Source organism: Trachemys scripta, chromosome 12 (assembly GCF_013100865.1).
Source record: "Trachemys scripta elegans isolate TJP31775 chromosome 12, CAS_Tse_1.0, whole genome shotgun sequence".
Taxonomy (NCBI): Eukaryota; Metazoa; Chordata; order Testudines; family Emydidae; genus Trachemys; species Trachemys scripta.
In genome coordinates this window covers 29,705,040-29,728,600 of record NC_048309.1, presented here as the reverse complement: position 1 = coordinate 29,728,600, position 23,561 = coordinate 29,705,040, and the positions used below count along the sequence as shown (strand labels likewise).

At 53.2% G+C, this 23,561-nt stretch overlaps 1 protein-coding gene across 2 annotated transcripts in view; it reads left to right on the top strand.

Annotated features, from left to right (window-relative positions):
• The window catches only part of SOGA1 (suppressor of glucose, autophagy associated 1), an 87,777-nt gene that overhangs the window by 4,825 nt on the left and 59,391 nt on the right, over positions 1–23,561 (top strand). For both annotated transcript variants that reach the window (XM_034787255.1, XM_034787254.1), the window contains exon 2: positions 18,817–19,041. In XM_034787255.1, the coding sequence (XP_034643146.1) occupies positions 18,817–19,041 (225 nt within the window). The remainder of the gene's footprint in view (positions 1–18,816; positions 19,042–23,561) is intronic.

The following is a 23,561-nucleotide window of genomic DNA, read 5'->3' as shown; positions in this document are numbered from 1 at the left end:
GCAGGCTCTGATTACACTGGCGCTTTACAGCGCTGAACTCGCTGCGCTCGGGGGGGTGTTTTTTCACATCCCTGAGCACAGCAAGTGCAGCGCTGTGAATTGCCAGTGTAGCCAAGGCCTAAGGTTTGGTTTTGCACAAACACATCAGTTCTGCTCAGCTCTGTGCTTGTGACTGGATAGATAATAATTCGTATCTTGTATGGGGGAGGACCAGGAACATGCACAAGGTCTTTAAAATAACCCTATTTGAAGTTGTGTGCGTCCCGGTCTGTGCTGTATTATCCCAGAAGTGCAGTGCGATTTGTACAATTGGACAGAAGCTAGTCACTGAAACCTCTAAACCTGACTGCTGATACCTCTTCCTCTCTCAGATCAGGAATATTGGAGGGAGAGGTCTGCTCCCCTCTGGCTTCTACTGTAGATATGTGTGGGAGCTCTGTTGTGTGCACTTGCCCTGACCCTCCTCAGCCATCAGGATTCTATTAAAAGCATTTCCCCTAAGAGACAACAGAATTCATGTTCAGATTGTGAGCTCTTCAACTGGAGGAGCTGTGCCTTTAAGAGCCCCACCAGCTGCCTTGTTGTCACCCAGCAGTGTGGTGAGCAGGACCCCCGAATCCCTGCTCAGCAAAATGGAAAATGTGAGATGTGATACGGCAGCAGCTGCGGAGGGATGTGAAGACAAAGAATGGGGACTGGAGATCTAGTTTGGAATGAGGGAAGGGCAAAGCCTTCAGACCAATCCCTGTTCAGACAGAAAAGGGTCATGCTACAAACATTAACAGATGGACTGAGACCTGCTACAGCCCAGGGCTCTAAACCTGACTCTGCTCATCCCAGAATTAGGCTTGTTAGCGCCCCTCCCCCCCCCCAATACCCTTCCCCATTTGGTTTTTTTTTTCCCGCGCCCCCCCCCCCCCCCCTTTTTTTTGTACGTGAACAGTTCGTGCTGGGCTCTGGTTGATGATGTTTTGTGTTCTCACCTAATGGAACGGGCCAGGAGGGAACAGGAGATGCCAACAAAATGTGTTGATGAGCTTCTGCCAATATGCCCCTCTCCTGCAGAGGTGCCCAGGCTTTGTTGGCAACATGACAGGACCCCCAAGGCTGCTGCTAGTTTTTGTTAATGGGATCAGATTGCTACCGCTCCCATCTTAAAACATGTCCTTGTGGCCCCAGGAGACTATAGGTCCCAGCATGTCTCTGCTCGCATCAAGGTGGAGGGTTGCATTCTGGGACCTGTCACCTCTGCAGGCTACTCACTTGCCATCCTGCAGAGGAGAGTGCCTGCTGCTCTGCTGTAGAACACCGGGTGCATGTGGCCACCCGAGTCATCAGTGCTCTCTGTAGCGAGTGCTTTGTGGAATATCCTGCTAGTTGTGTGTGATCTGAATGCGGAGTGTGAGGAAAGAGACTTTGCGGCCCCTTTTTATTTTTGAAATGTTGCATGTTTGAGTTAGCATTGATCGAAGCTCTCAGCTGTTTGGCTGTTAATTTATGGGGGCAAGCGTAAAGCTGTGAATTGTTTGTTTTTTTTCCCCTTAACACATTTTAATCTCTGCTGAGCTGTCTGCTGTCTGCTGGCAAGATGCAGTGGGGAGTGGGGTGTTGCAGCACTTGAGAATCTCTTCTTCCAGGTTGCCGTGTGCAGAAGGCACAGTCCAGCCTTTCATTATTGCACATCAGTGTAAAACAGATGTGCTGTATCTGGTTATTTGCCCAGCACAGTGGAGGAGGAGCCTGGGTTTACAGACTCTCTGGTTTCCAGAGCTAGATCAGAATAGCTACTGCTTTTCAAAAATACTTATTGTGTTTTCACAGCACAGGAATACATACTGCACCTGAACAACAATCCCAGCAGAGATGTGGCTAGGTTACATCATACCATTCTCCCCCCCCAACCTGCCCCATCTTGTATTACAGGGCTGAAATGAATGGTGCCAACCTGGCACCAATCTATTGCTTTTGAATTGCAAAAACCAATACATTGCCATCGCTATTAAGGGGCAGAAAAGGGGAACACTCTGGAGGATCTGGCCAAGATTTTCAAGAGCAATTAGTGATTTTGAGATCCCAACTCGAGCGGGTTTAAAGGGGCCTGATTTTCAGAGGTTGGGTGTCAGCACTTAGAAACTCAGGACCTTTTGAGGCCCTTATCTCTTCTGAAAATCTTGGCCTTAGATCCTGGGGGGGGGGGGGGGGGGGGAATCCTGCCCCATTGAAGTCAATGGCAAATTGTGCCTTGACTTGCCTGGAGCCAGGATTTGGCCCCAGACTTGTGAGGAGCCCAGAACTGATCAGTCTGGGGAGGAGCTGGGGAGAGAATGAGAGCAGGCAGAGGAGAGGGCGGGGATAGGGGCTGATCTTCCTTATCATCACTCTTCCAGGTATGTCTCAGAACCACCAGCATAAATAACAGCCGTTCTCCTGCAGCACACTGCTGTGCCCCACCGTTTGCTCTGTGGGCAGAAGACTACAGGTCCTTCCTGGAGCAATGGCAGTTGGCTAGCAGCCTGGCTTGTGTTGGCGTTGAAAGCTTGTGCCTTCTGTGGTAAGCCAGGCTTCATTCTGCCTAGGGTGACCAGATAGCAAGTGTGAAAAATCGGGATGGGGGTGGAGGGGTAATAGGAGCCCATATTAAAAAAAAAAAAAAGCCCCAAATATCGGGACGGTCTTTATAAAATCGGGACATCTGGTCACCCTAATTCCCCCACTCAGGCAGCCTCGGGGATTCTGGGGCACAATCCCTGGGTGGTTGCTCTTGGCTCCCCTGTCTGTGCAACCCCCTGGTGACAGCCGGCTTCACTCACTGCTGCCGCTGGTTGGCTGCCACAGCTCAGACTGACTTGTTGAAATACATCAATCGTTGCACCCTTTGGGTGGGGCTGAGGATTCTGAGTTTTCGTCTGAGCCTGTGCTTTGTAGCTGATCTTATCCCAGCCTCCGGCTGGTGGAGGTGTCTTTGTGCTGTGCGGGGACCCAGAGCTCAGGCCTGTTCCAGCAGATAGGATGCTGTGCTGGGGCTGGAGGTCAGCTGTGTCTGCTGGGGTCAGGGGCCCCAGGAGTTTGGGATACAGCATGGCATGGGGTCTGGAAGCCTCGGCAGCTTCCTTCTTACTAATTCCCAGTGGAAATCCCCATCTCATTTTCTCTGGTAAGTTATAGCGTGATCCCCTCCTCTGGCACTAATTGAAAGCTGCTGCTTTTGTTCTTTAATCTCAGAGGAAATGTCGCCTTGTCATTCCTGGCTAGTAATCCCCATTTTACAAGGAGAGATCACAGTGACACAGCACTGCCATCCTGCTTCAGATCCATGGGGCTTCTAGCCTAGACCCAGCTCTGACTGGGGCTGGTACCAGACGCTTTGGGGGAAAGTGTGAATGGACCTAGTGCACACTTAGCTAAACATATACACAAGCTTCTGCTCCTATTATTGTTGCCATCTCTTGTTTTCTCTCCCTTCCCCCCTCCCCATTGTGTCTTGTCCTTATTTAGACTGCAAGCTCCTTAGTGCAAAGACTGTCTTCTATTGTATGTTGTCCAGCATCCAGTGAGACTGGGCCTCAGTCCTGCCTGGAGGGTCTGCATCCTACTGTCATCAGTAGTAATAAATTATATTGTAACAGGCTCATGAGAGAGTTTTTCCCCTAATTCCAGGCAGGTAATAGTTAGCTTATGCCTTGAAGCAGGAGGTTTGATATCCTTTATGTATTTTCATCCTAACTAGCATAACAGCAGGTGATATTTTCATTATCCATACAACGGTCTGATGTCTTTTGATTCCTACTAAGCTCTCTGTCTCAATATTTTGTGCCAGTAAGTCTCACACATTAATTATGCATTGTATTAAAAAATTCCTTTTACCAGTTTTAAGTTTGCTCTGTACTTGCAAATACCTAACCAGTGGTTATACATATGCTTATGAGTAGTTCCATTAAATTCAATGGTCAAAATCCTGTTGACTTCTGCAGAGCCGGGATTTCATGCGGTGGGTCTATTCACAAGAGTAAAGTCATGCACATGCGTAAGTGTTTGCAGGGTTGGAACCTAAGTCTTTCTATGCCGGTCATCAGTTTTGTTGCTGTTCTCTAGACCTTTGCCACTTGTGCGCCTTCCTGAGACAGGGTGACCAGAACTGGAATGCAGTAGATACAGCAAGGCTGCAGCATTGCTTTTATAGAGGGATGTAGTATGTCCAGTGTGATCCCTAACCCTTTCTCAGATACTTCGTTTGTTCATTGAGCTGCCCAAAGGGATGCCAAGGGACTTTTCCTGAGTAGTGGTACTTCATGTGCAGCCCATCCCTGGAGATGATCATGCAGCTCTCCCTGCTATCACCTTGCACCTTGAGTTTCATCTGCTGTTGTATTTTTCAGTTTTTAGGGCTTTCTGAATTTCCTCCCAATCTCTTCTCTACTCTTGACACAAAATTATTTATGTCATCTGCAAATTTTACCTCGCCATTCAACTCTTTTTGCATATAATCAATACATCAATTAGAGAACAGATTGTGGGGACCACTGTTAACTTCCTTCCAGTCTAAAAATGAACAGTTGGTTTCTGTTTTTTTCTCTTAACCAATTTCTAATTCATGACAGAACTTTAGCTTCATCCCATGGCTACTCTGGGCTTGTCTATGCTATCACAGCCCAGTTGTGCCTCTGTAGTGTTTCATTGTGGACACGCCCTGTGCTGACAGGAGGGGTTCTCCCATCGGGGTAGGTAATCCCCCTTCCCAAGAGGGGGTAGCTAGGTCAACCTAGCACTTTCTACACCCGGGGTTAAGTCGGCATGGGGGTGGATTTTTCACACCTCTGAGCAATGTATCTGGGTCGACCTAACTTTTCAGGCCTTAATTTCCTGAATTCTCTGGGATTCTCTGTAAAGCTTATTGGAGGTCTAAGTAGTATGTCGTCTAGTTCTCCTTTAGCCACCTTTTTGGCTGACTCCCACAAGAATTCTAGCAGGTTGGATTTTCCTCTACAGAAACAGCTCATTTTCCCTTTGGATCTTGGTCCCTTAGGTGTTTTAAATAAGGCTCCTGGGACTTCCCAGGTTCACCTCAGCACTTTTTCCAAAGACAAGTGACTTTACTGATAGAATTCATACTTCCTTGGGTAGCTCAACTATTTCAGTCGTAAGTTTCTCTAGAACTCTTAGGTGTGTTGGGCTGGGAGACTTCTTGCTCTCTAGTTATCTTGTTCCAGCATCTCTTGACAGCTGATGGTACTTCACATTAGTTACCTGAAGAGTAGTTTTGGGGGAGGTATCTACCCAATATGTGTTGAGGTGAATACTGAGGCAAAGGAGTCCTTTAGCTTCTTTTTATTATCCTCACCCTCCTGGATGGGTGCCTGAGGTCCCGCTGACTCAGGCTTCCTGCTTCTGATATGCTTGTCATTTGTATTCATGTCTCTGCTTATCTGCTCTTCCGATTGATTCCCTCTTTGCCCTCCTATTTTCCAGCTGCATCTCACTTGTCCTAGTTTATGGCACTTTGTGTTGGTGATACTTGACCTGAAGTCTCAATTTTTGAAGGATCTCTTCCAGCTGTTGTTCCCTGCTATTCACCCAGCCTCTGGTTTTGGTTGATTTGTTTTTTTTAGTTTTGTCTCCCTTCTTACTTTAGGACTGTGCTGTGCTTAGCCCTGGCCCCTCCTAAAACACACAAATGAAAAAAAGCGGCAAGCACCATTTGCCTTTGCAGACTGCTGTTCAAGTGAACACTTCAGCTCTGCAGGAATGTCTGGCTTGGCCCCGTGCACAGTCACGGTGGTTTGCCCGGCCCTCCCTTTGACCATCTCCTCATTGGGAAGTCGTTCCTTACATTCAGGCTAAAACCTCCCGTTTGTAATGTCTCCCCATAGCTCCTTATTAGAAGCCTGTTGTGTCACTGCAAATAACTGCTCTCCCTCCAGGGCGTGGGCAGCCTTCACTAACTGGAGGTGGTCAGCATGTTCCCCTCCCCCATCATTGGCACTTAGCCAAGCTGTGCTGCACCCAGTGAACCCCTCCATTCATGGGAATCAATTCCTCCAGCCCCCGGGGAGACTTGTGTGGCTTTTCTCTGAACTCTCTCCAATTTGTCAGCATTTTTCTGGCCTCTAATTCTAATCCATTTATTATGGTTTAGAGCAGTGGTTCTCAACCTGTTTACCATTGTGGGCTGCATAAGTGTTTATGTGGGCCACATCCACACACACACACACACTATATATATATATAATCTACACACATACATACTACCTGTATGGCCCTGAAGATGTCACATGGGTTGTCGCTGTGTGCTGATTGAGCTGCGAGTGGAGAACCACTGGTTTAGAGGAACAGTTTGCGAAGGGAATGAGCCATCCATGTAACATGCAGAGCCACAACTTGGAATTATGTGGCCTTGCTGCTGTGGTTGCAGAACGGCCGATGGATTTGTTAGCATCAGGAACACAGGCTGATTCCAAGTGCAGCCTGTCTGTTTCCCCTCCCGCTCCCTCCTTGCCCCCAACCAACCCTGGAGCTCAAGACCAAGACAAGGCAGGGTCCTTGGTTGCCTTGTGCAAACATATCTGCTGGGTCAGCTGTGCTGTCTGGTAGGGTAGCCTGAATAAGAAGGGCTTGGGACTTGGTGGCTGTGTTTCGTCCAGGCAGCTCTTTAGAGCTCTGATGAGGAGATGGCCACGTTTTCTTGGTACAGTTGATGCCATCCTGGAGGTAAATATGTAAACATGAGTATTTTTTAAAGCACAGAGTTTCTGACAGTTTCTGCTGAATTAAAAAACCCACAAAAATTTGAGCCCTTGATTTGGTGTGAACCTTCCAGAGGTAAAGTCAATGCTGCCTACCTGAGTCTGCAGAAAGCCTGACACACTAATGCTGAGAGGTGGGAACTGTACAGCATTCACCTGTTCATCGCTACTGGGGCAGAGCTGCAGGGTGTGTGTGTGTGGGGAGGGGGAGAGGGGGTGTTGAAGGGAAGTTAGGTGGAATAAAATCAGCCTGTTTCCTAAATCTGCTGATTTTTCTGCACTTCGCCTCCAGGGGCCATTGTGTGCATGGGGAGGAGGAGCTCCCCATGTCAGCAGCTGCATGGGATGCAAACAGCCTCTCTGGCTTGTCCTAGTGAGGCATACAATGAAGACTAGCCGCTGTGATGCGATTGAAGTTGTTTTACATAGTTAACATTCAGTAAACCAGCATTACCCTGCTTCAGCCCCCAATTCACTCCCCTTCCATCCGGATTTTATATGCTGATAGTCTCAGTAGCCCCGGCATGGTGCTTACCCCTGGTTGGAAACTGGATGAGTTTGTAGCGCACAGAGTGAGAGCCAACCCAATATGCTAACTAACAGTGCTCAGCGGCCACTAAAATCAGGTCAGAATTGAAGTAGGTGGCGTGTGGGAAAGTCAGGCTGGTGATCTGAATGATTGTGGCTGGGGCTGTAATACGCCATGACTTTCTGGGGTTATAAATGAACACTAGGCACCACTGGGAATCGGAGAGCTTTCCTTTCTAGCCCTGGACTGCACAAGACTCTGGTCCTTAAATGGTCCCTCAGGCTAGCAGTTCTATTTTGGCACTGGTCCAGGACTTAATATAGAAAGTCCAGGCTCTTGGACCAGTGTAATTTTCTCTCGCTGGACGCCTCTCTCGAATTCGATATATCTCCATTTGCTCGGAGTCCCTGAGCCAGTCTGCGTGGCTGTGCTCGTTCATAGCGAAATCAGTCTGAATTAATTTGTTGATAAAAGGTTTCCGGAGATGCTAGATTGAATGCTCCACTGAAATCCAGATTGAATATGCCTGCTTTCCTCGCTGCTTCCAAGCAGTTTGTCATTTTTATTTTTAAACCAATCAAATTTCCTGGGCAAGATCTGTCCTTTATAAGCTCGGGGTTGGCTGCACATGGGTGTGTTATGCCCTAGAGGTGAAACCTTGGCTCCATTGGGTCTGTCTATACTGCAATTAAAAACCCGCCTGTGCCAGCTGACTTGGGTTCGTGGGGCTCTGGCTAAGGGGCTGTTTAATTGCAGTGGAGATGTTTGGGGTCAGGCAGGAGCCAGGGCTGTAGGACCCTGCAGGGTGGGAGGGTCGCAGGGCTCAGGCTCCAGCCTGAGCTTGTACTTCTACACTGCAGTTAAACAGCCCCTTAGTCCGAGTCAGCTGGCATGGCGTTTTAATTGCAGTATAGACATAACCATCGAGGCCAGTGGCCAAACTCCCACTGAGTGTGGTAGAGTCTGGATTTCATTCTAGATAGTTAATGTTTTCTAGTATTTTGTCTTCACGCGTTTAAAAAAAAAAAAAAAAAAGACAATACCAATAATTCCACCAAAACCTGGTGAGATGGTTTCCGCTGGAAGGTTTTGATCATGGTAGCTCAAACAGAAGTTGTGGGCTGGATGCAGGAATTGCTGGGCGAGGTTATACGGGAGGTCAATCCCAATGGTCCCTTCTGGCCTTGGAATCTCTGACTTTGTGAGCAGGAGGAGGGAGGCTGCTCCGTACAGAAGTCATTCTCCAGACTGCTGGCACTGGTGATGCAGCTGTCTGCTCAGAGGGAAGGACTGTTACATTTTCAAATGTGTGTTTGCACCCTTCTCATGCACGTGCAAAGCTCAGCTGTGCAGTCATGAATCCCCGGCGTGAGCGCTGTGGGCACACGTGTCAGGTGTACGTTTGTTCACTCACTTCCAAAAGCTGAGCTTCTGAGGAAGCAGATGGCTTTATTTACCATTTGGTATCTTTCTTACTAAAACCATTCCAATGAGGATTTGGGGACGCTGCAAGTCAAGTTGGCCCAGAGGTGGGCCATGCAATTTCCTGCTCTGAGCTGCTGCTCTCTTCCCTTCAGTCAGAGCAACAATCATGTGCATTTATAGATAAGTTTAGACTTTCTAGCCACTTCACAAGAATTAACCAATGGGGATGTGAGGCCCAGAATGCAATGCTGGTCCTGAGCTGAGGTGCCTGGCTGCGTTGCAAGCTGGGGCTTGTTGTCCCTCTGGGGCCACGCTGCCCTGTATTAAAGAGCATCTGCTCCATTTTATGCCACCCGGTGCAGCTCTTAAGAGTCCTTGCAAGCTCTCAGTGTGGCCCTTAGTTGGGCGAATTTGGGGCACCTCTGTCTTAAAGGGGCAGTGCAGACTTAGGCAAGGCTCCAGCTAAGAACTGGCTGCTTCCCTGGTTGGTCTGCTGAGTTGTCCCTCCTCCAGCCCATCATGTTAGTTCTTGAGACATGAGGACTCCCTTCTGCTGCCTGCCCTCAAGAGTGGAGCAGCAGGACAGAGTGATGCCCGCACCACTCACTGTGCAGACCCCTAGTGTCCTGGGTTTGTTGCTGCCTAGCTGTGATGCTGCAGGTGTGCGAGAAAGAGACTGTTTTGCATCAGGCCGTCTGAAGAGCTAGTGGTTACATTTTGGGCTGGTGTTCTCTAATTTGACATGTTTGAGACTTGTTTGGTTTCTGAAGCTGATCACATGTGTATATGGAGTTCTTGGGAGTAACAATTTCCTTCCCTTTGTTTTATATTGGAGGCATTTTCATCTAGAGCAGGGGTAGGCAACCTATGGCACACATGCCGAAGGTGGCATGCGAGCTGATTTTCAGTGGCATTCACACTGCCCAGGTACTGGCCACCGGTCCGGGGGGCTCTGCATTTTAATTTAATTTTAAATGAAGCTTCTTAAACATTTTAAAAACCTTATTTACTTTACATACAACAATAGTTTAGTTATATATTATAGACTTATAGAAAGAGACCATCTAAAAACGCTAAAATGTATTACTGGCACGCGAAACCTTAAATTAGAGTGAATAAATGAAGACTTGGCACACCACTTCTGAAAGGTTGCCGACCCCTGATCTAGAGAAATACCTGCGTGCTGTACTTGGATGCTGGGGAGGTTGGGGGGTGGTGGGTTGGACTGCTGTACTCTGTACTGCACGGTTCCAGCCCCTGCCCTTTATTATACTCCTAATAATAATAATAGCTATATAGGGCTTTCCAAAGGTGGGTAAGCATCCCTGTGATACAGCCTTTCATTACATGATTGGGCTGCTCAATCCGCACTGCTCCCCAGGGCTGTTTGCTGAGTTTAATTGGATGCAATCGCAGCCCCAGCGACTCTTAACAATGCAGGTCTCTTGCTAAAAGGCAGCTTCATTGCTAAGGATCCTTTCTCCAAACACGTCTCCCATGAGGCCGCTCTGCCCCCTGGAACTCGCTGTTCCAAAGAGCTCACTGTGTGTTCTTCCTTTCCAAACAGCAATGGTATTTCTGCCCTGGTGCTCTGATCCAGAATAGCCCCTGGGAACAGTCAAAACCCAGCGAGTTGTACGGGGCGTGTTGGCACAAAGATTTTCTTTTCAGTTTTTAGTGCCCGTGTGTACCTGCAGTGGTATGCGTCTTGCCCTGATGGGCTGGCCTGGTGCTCTGTGGGCCACGTTTGTTCACCCAGTGCCTTGTTCTGTTGTTACTGTGGTGAAGTTCCCCGCATGAAGGAGGCGGTGTGGCCAGGGCTCTGGTCTGGGAGGCAGGAGGTGGGCTTGCTCTGTTAGTCACCCTGGGTAAATCGATGGCCTGGCCTGGTGCTTTCTCCGATTGCTGCTTCTCAAAAGTGGCAATGGATGATTAGCTGACACAAAATGGCACCTGGAATCGTGAACTGGGTTGGATTTCTCCCCTTTGGCATTTCAGGAGTTCTCATTCATCTGGTTGTTTGTTCTCCCTGCATTCTGAGGAGCAGCTAGGTTAGCCTTGCTGGAAGGTAATCCTTGGTTGCCTGACTGATCGTCTCTATTTGCTAACAACAGTGACTGGTCCCCATAGCCACCCAGCTTCGGGACTCTGCCCGAGTCTCAGCCTTCTGAGTGTTCCTGGGCCAGGCTTTTGGCAGGCTGGGAGCCACAGGCGCCAGGCTTGTCGGTGTGGGAGGGAGGTGGGTCCTGACTGAGCAGGTCACAAAGAAGGCTCTTGGGGAGTCTTCCTGTTAGCCAGATTCATGCCACGTTTCACTGGCAATGAGCATGAAATGGAGCAAATTTGTGGCTGGCCTCATATTTAATATGCACCCTGGACACCACAAGTCTCAGGAATGCAAGTAGCCTCTGCCCAGGCAGATGGAGCATGGCATGCTAGGACCTGTAGTCTGCAGAGCACACCTGTATCATTACGTATGTACTTAGCACCAGCAATGTGCTGCCCAGCACATAGACACCCCTTGCCTCAGGGCTCTTCCCATCAGGGCAGCCATGGGACGTGGAGCAGAACTCTGTGGGCCACGTTCGTTCACCCAGTGCCTTGTTCTGCTGTTACTGTGGTGAAGTTCCCCGCATGAAGGAGGCGGTGTGGCCAGGGCTCTGGTCTGGGAGACAGGAGGTGGGCTCGCTCTGTTAGTCACCCTGGGTAAATCGTGTGCTTTGGTGACCCTGCCTTGCCCCTTGTGTTGTCCTTTACACCTTTGTAAAATGCCACCAGAGCAGGAGTCTCCACTCACCCCCTTTGCCTAGCCGAAAATGGCTTCAGAAGGTGGGAGGCAGGGAAGACTTGGGACCTGCTTCCTGGGCCTCTGTTTCCCCATCTGTGAATGGGGTTCCGAGCCCAGCTCCGGGATGCCTGGTGGAAGGGCTGTGTACGTGCTATGGGTCTCTGGGGTGGCGGCTGAGGAGTTTGCATCGCATAACTTAGCAAATTCAGCAACTGAAGTGAGGGGGAGAGTGCTGTGCGAGTGCTTCCCGATAGCAGATCGAGCTGGTGCCCTGGGAGATGATGCCTCGTTTTATCATCTGAGTTGACATGCTGGCTGAGGCAGGCCTGCTAAGCCATTGTTCGTGTCCCCTTTTCATGCTGGCTCAATCAAAAGGCTTTCTAATGGGTGCTGTCCCATGACTGGCTTTCTGGGGCTGATCACAGCAAGTGACTCATTGGCCTGAAAAAACAAGGGACTTTGTATCCCTGCTCCCACCCCCAGAATCCACTCAGTAAAAGCCTGAGGGTTTCAGGGAAGGCAGCAAAGAGTGGGACCTGCAGAGGAATGGCAGAGACCTGCTGTCTGCGGTGGAGTCCTGCAACTGGGGCAGCCAGGAGTGCCAGCTGGTGCAAGCGCTCTCTAGAGCGGGCAATGGGTAACGACTGGAGGAAGCCCAAAGGGAGGAGTTCCCCCTCTCACCTAGGGTTGTGCGCTGCCATCTGGATGGGAATTGTGGAACCCGTGGGGGGAGGGACGCTGTATTACCATCTCTCCGCCCTCGGACCTGTCAGTCTGGGTAGGGACTTCACCCCTCTCAGCTAGCCCAGGCTTTCCTGCCACATCCCACACTGGAGCCCTTGCCTGCTTGGTTGTTCCTGTGGCACCAGACAGTGATGTTCCCAGTGCAGGGTTCTGAGCTTCCAGTGGGAGGCAGAAGAAACTGGGCTCGGGACCCAGGGCACTGTGGAAGAATAGGGATGGGAAGAGCTGTTGTATTAGCCGTCTCTCTCCCTCCCTTTCCTCTCACGTGGGAATCCTGCCGTGCTGGGGATGGCTGGTGTCTGTGTTCTGTGCACAATAAGGCCTTTTCTCTCGCCTGGCCGCGTGGGAATCCCTAGCACTGTACATGTTAAAAGCATTTCTTACGTATGTGGAAGGGAGGGAGCTGACTAAGGACTAGCCCGCTCCTGGGGAGAAAGGGGCTCAGGCAGAGCAGTGGCAGGACTTGCCCCAGGCCATGCAGCCAGCCAGGTTCCTAAGGAATCTAAATGTGTGATTGCGCACCCCTGCAGTGCCCTATGCTTGTGTCAAGCCAGCCATTTGCAGATGCAGTCACTCGCCTGGTGCGCAGCCCTGGACTCTGTGTGCGTCAGGAGTTCCGTGGATCTCTGAGCCAGTGAACCAGACCGCCTTTTGGGAGCTCCTGGCTCCCTGTCCTGAGCTCAGCCTGCTAGGCAGTACTGCCCCTGAGCTTTTCCTTAGCAAAGGAGGCCCCATTGCTTGAGGGCTTCGAAGGAGATGCCTGGTGCTGCCTTGCCAGGGGCAGAGTGGAGCTGCAGGAGCACTCCTGAGACATAGGGGAGTCAGACACGCTGTACTGGCCGCTAAAGGATTAACCGAGGTCTCTGCTTAGCAGAGATCCCTCCCTGGGACGCGCACACAATCTGCTCTTTAACTTTTCACTTTGGCGTTAATGTTGCTTGGTGTTGGCTCCTTTGCCATAGGGTGCCAGGCCTCCTGCAAAGCTATCGCCTCCTGGAGAGCTTCAGGGCCGCGAGTTCACCTGAGATTGGCTGACTCTGTCCAAAGGGACAGCCCAGCGCCGTGGCCTGATTTGTTTTCCAACTTGGGGGAAATAAAGGGGGGGGGGGGCTGGTAAATGTCCCACTATCCTCCCCAGATGCGGGTGTGCCTCTCTGCATGACAATGAAACCCCAGAAACTGAATGGGACTGCAGACCGTGACAGGTCCTGCTGCCGCTGTGACCCCCCTCTGACTGGGGCAGGGAGAGCAGAGCGTCCCCTTTGTGCTGGGGTGTGCTCCAAGAACACTCATAGGCAGCAGGGCTGGGCTGAGGACCCTTCGCTGGGCTGGGTCAGAGGTTGGAGTGCAGTGCAGTCTCTCTGTGAATCGCTCCAGCGCGAATGGTCCCCAGGGCCGTCTGCTGCATTGCCAGAAGATCTCTTCCTTGTCAACCTGCATTGCTCTTGTTTTAGCTGCTGCTTCTGTCTGTGCTTCGCCTGTCCACACCCCCTCCTTCCTTTTTATTTCACTGTAAATATTTACGGCCCCGTGCTGCACCTCCCCCTCTTGTTGCCCTTGCTGGAGTGTCTCAGGTTTGATTTGTTTCTGCAGGATGTCAGGGTTACTCAGCATGCTGTCATTGCAGGGGGAGTTGGGTGTTCTGGAATTACCGCCAGCTCTCTGTGAGCAGGAGCGTGGTGTGTGTGTGTGTGTGCAGCGTAGCGTAGCGTAGGTACCCAGAGAGTCAGTGCCGTGTTCTTTCACAGGCTGTCAACATGGGCAGCAGTGCACCGCTGGTACAGTGGGGTGAGTTGGGAATGCTAAAGAAAAAGCAGGAGCCCTTTATTATTCACACGTTGCTCTTGTGTAGCCCTAAAGAGACCTTAGCTAATTCAGCATGTGCTTGAGGCAGGGAAGGTTTTATTAGCTCCATTATAAAGAAAGGGAAACTGAGGCACTGAGCAGTTATGTGAATTGCCCAGGGCTACACAGCGAGGCAGCAGGAGAGCCCAGAATAGAACCCAGGTGTCCTAGCTCACAGCAGCTGACTGTGCCCTCTGCTAACAGCTGGCGGGGGCCTGAGCACTGAACTAAAGCCTGTGGTTAGCAAGCTGCAGACTGCTTTAGCAAGTCCTGTGTTCTTGGTGTGTCTGTTCGGGACAGACTCCAGAGCCCATGGACTGGGAGCACATGCACCGGGAGGACATCTGAGATCTCCCAGACTGATGGCACAGGGCTGTGCTGCCCATGTCCCTAGCCCAGGCTGCCTGCCCGCCCCTTCCAGAGCCTGGGCACAGCGACACGTATGCTCAGCGCTGGAACTGGCAGGAGATGCCCCACAGCTTGCAGAACCCTAAGCAGTTCTTGCCGCTGCTTTGGGGCTGACAGCCCCCTTGATAGACAGTGTGGGGACCAAGCCCCACCCCCACATAGGAGGTGTTCCCTCCTGGGCCCTTCTCGTGGAAATGGCATAGAAAGGTTCTGTCCTCTGCGGGAGCACAGCCGAAGGATTGGCCCATCCAGTGCTGCTGGGGCCCAGGTGGGGATGTGCTTAGGGAATGAATCGCACAAAGTTGAGCCTCCTGGCCCTTTGGCTTGGGCTGGGTCAGCCTAGTGCCTGCTGCAGGTCAGCTGGGGATGGTAGGGAGAGGAGCAGGAGTTTGCACATGGCCAGCCATTGTCTAGTGCATCGTGGACCGTGGCAGAGAACTGCCATTGTCCTTTCGCCCTTGGCACCTAATGTGCTGTGCAAAACGATGGTGAGAGTCTGAGTCCAGGGCGTGTGTCCCAGGCTGGTGAGAGCATTGCAGGGCAGGGCACCCAGGCTGGGCCCCAGAGGGGGCGGCTGGAGCTATCCCTGGGCGGTGCGCTCGCTCCCGATATGTGAGATGGTCTCTATTACTCCTGTGGCGACAGCAGCCTCTTGGGGGCTCAGGCTGCAATCCCTCGCCCACCCCTCTGGGAAGCACCTGCTGGCATGGGGCTGGGGTCAGGCTGGCTCACTCTTGCAGGGCTGGGCAATTTCACGTTCCTTTGGGGAGGGATCTGTGTAAGTGGGACATTGATTTTGCCAGCAGGTATAACGGCAAAACCGTAGGGGAGGCTGAGCACAGGGCCTTGGTAATGCTGCTGTGTGGATCTTTCCCTGCTGCATAGGAACCCCTGCCCACTTTTATCTCTGCATTGGACACGGTGTGTGGGTCATAATCACCCAGGTCTAATTAGCCGTGTCAATGTAGGGAGGCAGGTCGGTGATGGGAATCACAGCGTGGGGTGGTCGAGCGGCCAACTGGACTCGCGTAGCTGTGATTCTCTCCCATCCCTTGGCCTGTGTGGAGTTGCCAGTGCTGGGAGAGAATGGAGCCAGCGTGCTGGGGCAGGGCTGGGGCTGCGTGTCACAGGGGTCCATATGGCTGCTGCAAGGGATGAGCATGAAACGAAGCAAATGGGCTCCTCATCTTTCATGTGGATGGGCTAGTGGTAAAAGCACAGCAGTGGGTGGGAGGAGACCTGGGTTTTATTCTAGCTCTGCCCCTGGCCTTAGACAAGTCATGGAATGACTCTGTGCCCTGGTTTCCCTGTCTGTAAAAGGGGATAATATTGCCGTACCTCAAAGGGGGGGTCGTGAGGCTCAGGGGTGACCTGGGAGGAGGGTTTGTGCCTTTGGGGGGGTCTAGAAGGGCTGGGAGGTTTGTTTTGGGTTTGGTTTCTTCACCTCAGAAAGCTGAGGGTCGTGGAGCTGCGGGACTCTTTGGAGAAATCCTGCGAGTTGGGAGCTATCTCAGCCCTATTCGAAAGGGGCCACCGGGGAAATGAATCTTTAACAAGGAGAGATTCTCCCTCTCCTGTTTCCCAAGAGTTCGAGTTAAACACAAACAAAAATGGAAAGAGCATTCCCAGCCACGTGATCAAACCCACTCCCCTGTCACTGGTGGGTCGAAGATCTCCCTCGGTATGGCCCTGCCAGTTCTCTAGGCTCTGCTGGCGCAGAGGAGATCCAGCCTCAGGATTTCAGATGTAAAAAACAAGGAGGAAACACAAAGCCTTGTTAAAACCTTGAATCCTCCAGCCCTGTATCCAGTCTAGGGAAAGCAAATGGGGGAGGGGCCTGCCTGCGTTCCTCACCATTGATTGCTTGCCAAGGGATTTGGAAGAAAGAGTGTGGGTGGGCAGTGCTAGCAGAGGGCAAGTCCTATTCTCACTGGTGGTGGCCAGTGAAGACTGCGGGTGTGGCTTGTAATAGGCTCAGTGGCCTCTGCAAACCCCTCCAGGCTCCTAGGCAGCCTCGTAGATCTATCTGGGCTGCACGTGTCACCCTTTCAGCAGTTCCCCCTAACTTGTCTCTAAGCCATCCTGAGGTCCTGTACAGTTCGGCCCAAGTCCCCTGGGTGTCAGCAGCCATCACCCTAGTGGCTGCAGGGGAGGGGAATTGTCCCCCTCCTGGGTTTGGCTGGCGCAGAGCTCTCTCTGCAGCAGTATTATGCTTTCTCTGATCCCAACAGCAAAGCCTTTGCCTCTTCCACTGCCACACAGTTGGGTGCCCCAAGCCAGTTAGCTTAGCTGGTTAAAGCCTGGTGCTGATAATACCAAGGGTATGGGTTTGATCCTAGTGTGGGCCCAAGAGGCAGTGTGGGCTAGTGGATTGCCTTTGCGGTTAGAAGCGAGGTGGTTATGAGTTCTAATCCTGGCTTTTCCTCTGCCTCTGGTAAATCACATAATTATCTGGTGCACCCCAGGCCGAGGCTGCTGTGCTGGGGGGTGGCTTGCTGTCAGCAAGGACTTGTTTGCTTATGAATCTACAGACGTATTCAGACTGGGAATAGGGTGTACATTTTGAACAGTGAGGGTAATTCATCATTGGAACAATTTACTGAGGGTAAATGGGTCCTCATCTTCCTCATCTGGCCATTTTTCCATCAAGATGGGCTGTTTCTCTAGCAGATCTACCCTAGGAATGGTTGTGGGGCTGGTCTCTGGCCTGTGTTGTACCGGAGGTCAGGCTAGGGTATCACAGTGGGCCCTTCTGGCCTGGGAAGCTGTGGATTCATAGACTCTAGGACTGGAAGGGACCTCGAGAGGTCATCGAGTCCAGTCCCCTGTCCGCATGGCAGGACCAAATACTGTCTAGACCATCCCTGATAGACATTTATCTAACCTACTCTTAAATATCTCCAGAGATGGAGATTCCACAACCTCAGTGGGCAATTTATTCCAGTGTTTAACCACCCTGACAGTTAGGAACTTTTTCCTAATGTCCAACCTAAACCTCCCTTGCTGCAGTTTAAGCCCATTACTTCTTGTTCTAGCCTTAGAGGCTAAGATGAACAGGTCTTCTCCCACCTCCTTATGACACCCTTTTAGATACCTGAAGACTGCTATCATGTCCCCTCTCAGTCTCCTCTTTTCCAAACTAAACAACCCAATTCTTTCAGCCTTCCTTCATGGGTCATGTTCTCTAGACCTTTAATCATTCTTGTTGCTCTTCTCTGGACCCTCTCCAATTTCTCCACGTCTTTCTTGAAGTGCGGTGCCCAGAACTGGACACAATACTCCAGTTAAGGCCTAACCAGCGCAGAGTAGAGCGGAAGAATGACTTCTCATGTCTTGCTCACAACACACCGGTTAATGCATGTTAATGGATCCATGAATAAATTTATTCATGGGCCCTGAGAGGCAGGTGGGGCCGTAGCTCCTTCTTCCTGGAGCTGCAGGCTACCCCTGGGGACTGTGAGGACACTGTCCCGCCTATGGGATCACAGTGGCACCAGTGTTTGTGATCTGATGCTAGCTGGACCTGTGGCAAACTGAATTGGCATCACCCTCCCAGGGGGGTGGAGCCCAGTGACTTGCCTTTCATCTGTGGGGAGGCGTCTCTCTCAGGCACAATGGCCCTGTCGCCACCAGGCTCTGCCACTGCTGCATGCCCCCCTCCCTCGGCCCCTTGTCTCCTTCCCCATTATGCTGTCGGCTTGCCCCGTCCCTGGTTATGGAATCCAGCGGGGCTGGCAGGCAGTGTGCACTCATTTTGCGCCCCCAGCGCAGGACCCCCGACCGCTCTGCTCTGCTCCTGTAGTCAGGATGCAGTGACGCAGCAAGTGTCTGCGTGAGGGCAGCTGGGTGCACGCGAGGGGCTCTGAGTGAGGTGGGACTGGAGCTCACAAGCAGTGCCGGCTACATCCCGCCGTACTCCATTCCTTTTTCCAAGCTACTCCTCACGACCACGCCTGCTAGACAGCGTTATGGCTTGGAAGGGAACGCTGAGATTGAGCGACAAGGAGTGTGCTCTGGAGCTCCGGATTTGCAGAATACACAGTCCTGCCAACAGCACCCGGAGCACTGTCTGTGCCTCACCACTAGTTAATGCAGCCTGCCGGGGGAGCATGAGCACCCCCAAAACTGCTTCAGGCTGATGAACCTGGTGCATGGCATGGACAGTACTGGGGGGAAAGGAGCTTCTTTCTGTGGGACGTCTGCCCTGCAGGCTGAGGCCTGGTGTTCCCGTGGGGCAGCTCAGGGCAGCAGATGAGAAGGACTGGGTGGGTGATCCGTGGTGGGGGCTTTTCCTGTCAAGAGTGCGTCTCTCTTATGCACGTGTCCCTCTCTCTCAGGATGAGATCGAAGAGCTGCGTGCAGAGATGCTGGAGATGAGAGACGTCTACATGGAGGAGGATGTCTACCAGCTGCAAGAGCTCCGGCAGCAACTGGACCAGGCCAGCAAGACCTGTCGCATCCTGCAGTATCGGCTGCGCAAGGCGGAGCGCCGCAGCCTGCGCGTGGCACAGACTGGGCAGGTGGACGGCGAGCTCATCCACAGCCTGGAGCAAGACGTCAAGGTAAGACGGGCCCAAGCCACATCTGCTCTGGCTTCTGCTCTCAGAGGACAGAAAGCTGTTAGTTGTGGGAGCTCAGATGCTGCAGGGATGGGAACCTTGCCAGAGAGATCTCTGGGGTCACGCTGCCAGGTGAGCTGATGGTGTGTGCAGGGCCCCAGAGTTGGACAGGACTGACGTGTGGTCCTGTCTGAATGGTGATTATTTCTTATTAACCATGTTTATTGTGGCAGTGCCTAAGGATCGGCCAAGACTGGGGCCCCGTCGTGCCAGGGACTTTGTACTGCAGATGCACCCACGGGCTCCAGCCAGGCCCAGGCCCTGCTGTGCTAGGTGCTGTCCAGACACATAGGGAGAGACAGCCCCTGCCCCAGGCATTTCCAATCCTAGTTAATAGGGGCAAGACCCAACCAGTGGGTGAGACAAACCAGTGTGGGGAGGGTGGGTGACAGTACTAGGAGCCCAGGCCAGCCATGGATGACCCAGGACTGGAGGAGTGGCTCAAGCACTGTAATCTCGGCTCCCCAGTCGTCACCCGGCCGTGGGGCCAGTGCTCTGTTTCTGCAGCCAGGAGCATTCCCGGGAGTCAGGGAAGGGTTCTGGCTCCTCCCCAGCCCCTCTTGACTCGGGTGTGCGGACCCTGCGCCAGGAGGCGTGATCCCAGCACATGGAGCGGTGCCCCGGCGTGCTTGGAGTGAGCTGGATCAGCACTAGCTCGGGTGCCTGCGCGTGCTGCGTCGCACCATATGACCTCAGTGTAGGCGTAACCATAGTGACCATAACAGTGCCAGTGCAGCTGAATGCCCTGGGCTGCGTTCGCCATCAGGCACCATAGGCCCATGCGTGGAGTCTGGCTCTGGGGCGGGTGGTACCACTTGCAGCCAGAGGTGTACGCTAGGGCAGGCTGCCCCAGGCGAGGGCCCGAGGGCCCGCTGCTGCTCTTTTGGTGGCTGGGGGTGGGGACCCTGCTGCTGTGGCTCTGAAGGCAGCTGGGTGTGGAGGTGCCCCCCCCCCATGCTGTCGGGGTGACAGGGAGGCCCTGTGGCAGTTACTGGCCTGTGGAGGCTGGGGGCTGCTGTCCTACTTTCCCTGGGGTGGAGCAGAGGAGTGGGTCCTTTGGAGGGGTGGGCTTCTCTCTGGCCCAAGCAATGTGAGGGGAGGGGCAGTGGATGGGCAGGGTGGGGGTCGGCTGTGCCCCCTCCACGCTGGCTGGCTGTGAGGGGTTGAACTGGCCAGTCCCAGGGACCGCTGGGCTCATCTCACGTTGCAGGTAGCCTGTAAGGTCCTGCCCCTCCCCCTTGCCAGAGGAGGTCCGGCACTGTGACCCCATAGCCCTGCATCCCCCTTCCCTCCTCTGCACAGTGGAGCCTTGGGTTGAGATTTCTGGGCTCCCCTCTCCCATGGCAGCATCTTTCTCCTTGGGATGGGGGGGTACAGAGGAGCACAGCTGCAGCAGGAGCCACGCTTTCCTCTGTCGTTCCCCTCGAATGCCCCTTCGCTTGTGCCGCCCCAGTCTGATGTGTGGCTGCCCACACGGCGAGTCCAGGGCTCTTGGCCTCTCGGGCAGCGATTTGCTTTCCCACCAGTGCTGCTTCGACTCCCGGAGGTGAGCAGCTGAAGGGACCAGCGAGGGTCGAGCTGTACCTGGGAGCTGGCTGAGAGTCTGGGCTAGCTAACTGTCCCAGGCAGCTGGGAAAGGGGGCTGCGTGGCTCCGCTGCTGCCCCAGGGATGGTGCGGGCTCGGCACTGCAGCACCCATGCTGCCGGATGGACGGCTGTGTCATCTTGTGCCCTCTGCGGCATGATCCCAGCCTCAGGACCTCTGCTAGAGCACTGGGAATAGCACAAGCAGCAAGGGGGCAAGGGACAGATGTGGGGAAGAGGTCAGGGAAAGGAGCTGGGGGGGAGGGAGAAAGGAAAACAGGAAGGAGGGGGTGGAGAGAGGATGGGATGGAGAGGGAGGAGAGAGGGCTGGTTTGGTACAGCTGGGCAGGCCATGAAGCTGCAACTTTTTCTGACCCTCCCTGAGTGTGTGGGAATTGTTCCAGCTGCAGAGTTGTAGCCTGCAGGTCTCCAAGGGGAGTGTCGCTCAGAGATGCAGCTGAAGTGATCAGCAGTAAAACAGAGAAGTGTTGGCACTTGAACTGCCATCCTTAGGGTTCACTGTTAACATCTATTGAGTTCACAGCTTTTTACGAGTTTCAAGACACTGGGGAGGTGACGATGGATCAGCCAAATGCTGTTCCCCATTGGAAGGTGACATTTACAACCATTACACGTAGAAACTTTAAAAGCCTAAGGCCTGGTCTGTAGGTAAATATTACATTGGCCTGGCTATATCGCTCAGGGATTGGGGAAAATTCTGCACCCTGTGCTACGTAGCTAGGTCATCCTAACCCCCGGTGTAGATGCAGCTACGTCAGTGGTTCTCAAACGTTTGTACTAGTGACCCCTTTCACATAGCAAGCCTCTGAGTGTGGCCCCCCCTTATAAATTAAAAACATGTTTTAATATATTTAACACCATTATAAATGCTGGAGGCAAAGCGGGGTTTGGGGTGGAGGTTGGCAGCTTGCGACCCCCCACGTATAAGCTCGCGACCCCCTGAGAACCCCTGAGCTATGTCAACAGATGGATTCTTGCCGACCTAGCTACCTCCTCTCTGGGGATGGGGGTGGATTAACTACAGGGATGGAAAAACCCTTTTGATATAGGAAGCAGCAGTGCCGTAGCAATGCAGCTGGAGGCGCTGGAGTGTAGCTATACCCTTAGGTCAGGGGTGGGCAAACTACAGCCGTTTTAAGCTGACCCCTGCTCTGGTGCTCCGGCCGGTGCTGGGTCAGGAAGCCGCGGCATGGCCCTGCTCTGGCTCCTACATGCTCCAATGGGAGCTGCAGGGGCAGTGCCTGCGGTAGGGACAGCTTGCACAGCCGCCTGGCTGCGCCTCCATGTAGGAGCTGGAGAAGAGACATGCCGCTGCTTCCAGGAGCCACTTGAGGTAAGTGCTGCTTGGAGCCTGCACCCCCTGAGCCCCACCATGCCCCAACCCCGTGCCCCAGCCCTGATCCCCCTCCCGCCTTCCAAACCCCTCGATCCCAGCCTGGAACACCCTCCTGCACCCCAAACCTCTCATCCCCACCCCAGAGCCCGCACCCCTTCCCTGCCTTCTGAACCCCTCGGTCCTAGCCCAGAGCACCCTCCTACACTCCAAACTCCTCAGCCCCACCCCAGAGCCCGCACCCCAACCCCAATTCTGTGAGCATTCATGGTCCACAGTACAATTCCTATTCCCCAGTGTGGCCCTTGGGCCAAAAAGTTTGCCCATACCTGCCTTAGGTTCTGCAGCAGGAGCATGGGGGTCTCTAAAGCCACTGGGTTGCAGATAACAAGGGGAGCAGGCAGCTGCCGGGGTGCAGGAAGCGCCGGATTGTTAACAGTCTTTACTGACTCTCACCTGACAGTCCGCGCCCCTGCTCCCAGCTTCAGATCCCCTGCAAACCATCGTCCAGAGAACCCAGGCCTCCAAATCAGCAACCCTGCGAAGAGCTGGAGCCGAACCAGGCCCCTCCCCCCAGCTTGGCCCTGACCCCTTCCTTTCTGCAGTGTCTGCTGATTCCCATAGGGCCGTATCACTCCCCTCTCTGGAGTCGGAGATGCGGTTAGGGTGACTAGATGTCCCGATTTTATAGGGACAGTCCCGATATTTGGGACATTGTCTTATATAGGCGCCTATTACCCCCCACCCTGTGTCCCGATTTTTCACACTTGTTGTCTGGTCACCCTAGATGCGGTGGTCCCCCTGTTGTCTTTGTGCAGCTCAGTGCAGCGTGGCAAGGTTAGTGGGCAAGGCCCTAGCCTGCCTTTGCCAGTATGCGGTCTTCATTGCTGACAGTGACAGCGGGGATCCTGCTTCTGGAAGCTTGCAGGGCACCGTTGCCCCTCCCTTTCTCTTCTCTGGGCCCATTGCAGTGCTGTCCGCTCCCCAGGCAGAATGCCTGGCCTGGCCCAGGGCTCCCTCCCGGGGCCAATCAGCAGACATAGGACTAAGGCGGGGGGCTGGGGGGAGCCAGTTGTGTCTCTCCCAAATGGCTCCTAGAGTTCACACTGCGGAGTCACTGAGGGGCAGAAGTAGAAGGTAGCTGCAGCAGCTGGGCAGGGCCTGGCTTCCCCTCCCTGCCTTGCTGTGCATAGGGAGGAGGAAGTCTCCATGTCCCGGCTCTGTAATCTCTCTTGCACAGCCAGAGCCCAGGCGGCACCTTCCCCTCCCCCCGCTGGCTCTCCCAAGAGCAGGCAGCGTTGCTTAGATTAGCACTTGGCTGTCTGTGGTCATGAAGTGCCTTTCCATCCTCGCGTTAGGAAGCTGAGCAAAGTCTGAATTTGAGCCAAACAAGGGCCCTTACACAAAGGAGGGGTTGGGTTGCCAAGTGCCCCAGGCACCAGAAAGCGGCTGATCCTGGAAAAGAAACATACCACAAGTGAGTGATGGCGGCTCCTCCCCAGCATCCGGCGCTAACTGGCCTGTA